This window comes from Gekko japonicus, unplaced genomic scaffold (genome assembly GCF_001447785.1).
Source record: "Gekko japonicus isolate JY-2015 unplaced genomic scaffold, Gekko_japonicus_V1.1 scaffold1935, whole genome shotgun sequence".
Taxonomy (NCBI): Eukaryota; Metazoa; Chordata; class Lepidosauria; order Squamata; family Gekkonidae; genus Gekko; species Gekko japonicus.
Window position 1 is genome coordinate 351,329 of NW_015169838.1, and position 4,247 is coordinate 355,575.

General features: G+C 53.2%; 1 protein-coding gene across 1 annotated transcript in view; it reads right to left on the reverse strand.

Moving 5' to 3' along the window:
- Positions 1–3,096: 3,096 nt before the first annotated feature.
- Positions 3,097–4,247, reverse strand: part of LOC107115567 (forkhead box protein D2-like) — a 6,812-nt gene continuing 5,661 nt past the window's right edge. The window contains 3 exon segments of the mRNA XM_015417311.1: positions 3,097–3,598; positions 3,600–3,655; positions 3,658–4,222. Of these exon segments, the coding sequence (XP_015272797.1) occupies positions 3,125–3,598; positions 3,600–3,655; positions 3,658–4,222 (1,095 nt within the window). The 3' untranslated portion in view covers positions 3,097–3,124.

The following is a 4,247-nucleotide window of genomic DNA, read 5'->3' on the forward strand; positions in this document are numbered from 1 at the left end:
TTGCCAGCCAACTCCTTTAGGATCTCGGCGTCAATCAATATAAAGCCGAGCACTGCGAGGGAAGTGGTGTGGTCCATGCTACTCGTCTCCCTAATCCCCAAGAAAAATCTACATATTGGTCCTAAAATTGATTTCACATGCCTGATGAATCCCATTTAATCCAAACTGCATCTTCGAAGCCAGCTGCTTGCTACCAAATCATCGACCGATTGAAATAGCTTTCTTTCCTATTCCGGGGGGGAGGGGTGGTGCATACACAACTTTGAAATGCACAGTCCCACACGCACGCACTTTCTCCCCAGCGCTTTACAACCACAGGGTTGCAGAAAAAGCGAGCGGAGAGGGAAGTCATTCCGCTTACAAGCAAAGGGAATCAAAGTCCACCGGTAGAAATGGGCCGACCACCCTTCTGGGGACGAGCTCTTCACAGCCGTCAAACAATTTGGACAGGCTCCTGGGGACTAAAGAGAAGATGGCGCGTCCCGGCAGGGGGGGCGGGGGGGGGAGAAAGGTAGCAGAAAGAGCTTCGCCTCTCCCTCCCAACTGCAACCATGTGCTCAGCAATCTGGAAAATAGATTCATTGGCCTCCCTCTCGTCTCTCCCCCCCCCCCCCCCCCCCCCCCCCCCCCGCTTTCCATGTCCTGCCTTGTAGTCTCTTTTGTGAGGACTGGACATGAAAGGGGACGACCAAGTGTCTGACAGGGGATCGCTTTTCAAAAGCAAATGTGGGCCAGAGGGAGACGCGAGACCGCTCGCTGGGCCTGCAGGGAGGGCAAGACTCTTTTCAAGCAACAACATCAACAAACTCGGTTGAAGGCTTGCGGGGAGGCGGGATTGAAAGACAGATGGAGAAAATGCTACAAGAATCCGTCTTTCTTCTTTACCCCCCTCCCCATCTTCATAGACCGATCTCTATGAGAGAGTCCATTAGAGGCGTGTAAAAGCTAGTAAATGAATATTTTAGAAGGGGGCTTTGATTTGATTCATTCACTTATTCCTCCTTTCAGAGCCGTTTAATTGAGAAATTGACAAGGCATCCGCTGGCCGGGAGATTAAGAGAATATATTAAAACAGCCCATTTTCAAATTTGGCCGCAAAGATAAAGACATTTCAGGGCAAGGACTGCACAAGGAGGAACGTCTGTTTACTTTGTAGCCCTTTTTTCTCGCACAAATTAAGGCAGGGATCTCGGGTTTCAGATGGTCAATCCAGTCCTTCAGGCTGAGGAGTAAAACCCATTTCTTGCCTCTCCCTCCCCCTTTCTTCCATGTGTCAACATTTCCAACCAAAACAAAAAGGGGAGTGGGAGTATAATTTTCCTCCTTTAGGAACTGCCTGGCAACTTCGAGTATTTTCCGAAAACAAGAGTCTAATTGGTTGCCAAGCGTAACCTCCAGAACTGAAGAGTATGATGCATGGTATTTAAAAAGTCAGCTCAAGGGCTTTAGATTTGAAACTGTTTAAAAGAGAAACAGACAGGGCAGCACCTACATATATGAAACCCTGACCTGGATGAATCTGAGCGTTAATTAGTAGAGAAGGAAGCAAAAGTCCGATTTCTGGTGATTTTGCTAATAGCCTGCCTTTCTCTCCAACAGGAAACTCAGTTTCCAAAGAGTTCGGGCTTAACTGTTTTGTCTTGTTTATATCAAGGGCGTTGGGTTCAAGCTAAGTAGCTAAGGGATCGCAGCCGAAGTTGATCTACTTGATACAGAGATCCAACTTTAACTGAATTGTGGGTTGCCACCGAACACACGGATTATTAGTTTAATTTAAATTACCTTAAAATTATCGTCCATTAAGCCTAGGTTAATAGCCCTATAGGGGAAAATTGAGCGTTTGGGCCTCTATATTGCAAAGTTTTAAGCAACTCCACCTCGGTTACTTTTTTTTTTAAAATTATTTATCCAACCGAAGATTTTCCATTTTTAGTTTGGGACTGTAGCACTCTGCTCCCTCCCTCTTTTTTCCTGTAATTAAGACAGCGAATAGCAAAACCGACGGGGTTTCTTTTAAAAGAGTTCACAAACATTTATTAATTTACACCAAAGGTGGACAAAAATTACGTTGCCTTTTCCACATCAAATTATCCACAATTCTTTCAATAAAATAGGAAGGGTGCACAAGTAGGGGAGAAAGGTTAAGTAGGCTCTGGCGCACAATATATACACACAAATCAGTCCAGATACACAAGAAACACACACGTTGAAGGGGCGGAGAGGAGGCGGGTGACCGGGTAAGGGAAGGCTTCCTGGTCTCTCACCGTCGTTTAAGACGTGCGCTTGGAATCTTACATATATATCCTGACTTCCCCTTTTTAGGAAACTGTGACTTCCAATATTAACTTTCCCCACTGATATTCAAGCGAAGTGCTCCAGTCCTTAAAAGGACTCTTTCAGAGAAATGTAAATAGGGAGCCGGCAAAGAAAAAGAAGCATCAACAACGCTACTTTTCTTGTGAAGGGCGGTCTGGTCCACCACCACTCAAGGCCTAAAACTGTAATCTTGGGAGTACGTAAATTCAGTGGGACTTGCTTCCAAGGAAACATGTATAGGATGTGCTGCGAGTAGATAGATTGTCTGGCACTTGAACTGGACTACGGAGTGGAGTTAAGAAACCTTCTCCCCCATCTGCAGATTTGCAAGCACAAGATACATTTTTCTCCGGAGGAGCTCCGAGGAACATTATGGGACTTTCCCGGAAGTTACAGCTAGGCTCTCAAAGACAATCTTTGGAGGACCAGAGTTCTCCGGGCACCCTGGATCCTAAACACTTTCACAGAAGCAAGACCCAATGAATCCACTGGAAAATGATTCCCCGTGGAGAACCCCGTGGAGGGTTGCAGTACAGAAAACTATTCCTAGCTGACTGGTTGAAGTTGCACGAAACCTGCCCCCCCCCCCCCCCCCCCGTATTTTCAAAGACGTTATCTCGGTGAAAGCTTTCCCACCCGCTAAGAAACCAACCTCAGTTCGGCAGGGAGAAAGACCCCACGTCGATCCGGATACCAAAACAGTCTCAAAAAAGGAAGAGTTCCTACCTTTTAACACACAATAGGCAGAGGGCTAGGGGGCGGGGGGGGGTGTTGGCTGGGCTCAGGGGGCAGGGTGAGGGGTCGCCTTTTAAAAAGGACAGCTGTTGAGGTTTGTGAGTTTACTGGAAAAGTTCTGTCCCGGCTGCAGGAGGGAATCGTGGGCCAGATTCAAATGGTTCGGGATGGGCGTCAGGGCCGGGGAGAGCATCGCTAGGACCTGAGCCTGGCCGCCGCCGTGGCCCGCCGGGAAAGGGGAAGCGGGCGCACTGCTGGTGGTGCTACTGGACGGTGGGGGGGCCGCGCCGCCTCCGATGATGTTGTCTATGGAAAAGGAAGGCCTGTTGCCGGCTCCCTGGTCCGTCTTAAGGCTCTGCAGGAGGGAGGCGGTGGGGCTGAGCTGGCCGGCCGGGTAGAAGGCTTTCCTGCAGCTCAGCTCGCCGCCCAGGAAAGACGAGAGGCCGCCGGAGAAGACTGACGGGGCGGCGGCCGAGGCGGCGGGGCCCGGCGGCGTGGGCAGGGCGCAAGCCGGAGGCTGGAAGGGGAAAGTCCCCGCCGCCGCCGCCGCCCCGCCGCCCCCCGCCGCCGGGTGGTGGTGGTGGTGATGGTGGTGGTGGAAGCTCTGCAGCTGGAGCCCGTAGTTGTAGCCGTAGGGTCCGTAGGCGAAGCCGGGGAGGAAGGCGGCCGGGTCGGCGGCGGCGGCGGCGCGCAGGAGGAGGTCGGGCGGCTGCGGGTGGAGCTGCTGCTGCTGCCGCTTGAAGCGCTTCCTGCGCCGGAGGAAGGAGCCGTTGTCGAACATGTCGGCGGACTCCGGGTCGAGGGTCCAGTAGTTGCCCTTGCCCGGGTTGCCCGGCTCGCGGGGGATCTTGACGAAGCAGTCGTTGAGCGAGAGGTTGTGGCGGATGGAGTTCTGCCAGGCGGGGAACTTCTCCCGGTAGTAGGGGAAGCGGCCGCTGATGAACTCGCAGATCTCGCTCAGCGTCAGCCGCTTCTTGGCGCTCTGCAGGATGGCCATGGTGATCAGCGCGATGTACGAGTAGGGCGGCTTCACCAGCGGGTTCTTGCCGCCGCCCCCAGAGACAGCGCCGCCCGACGACGAGGCCACGGGCCCGGCGGGGGCGGCTGGAGGCGCGGCGGCGGCGGGCGCGGCAGGCGGGGGGGCGGCCCCGAGCGCGGGCTGCGGGCCGGCCTCAACGGGCGAGAGGTTCCCGCGG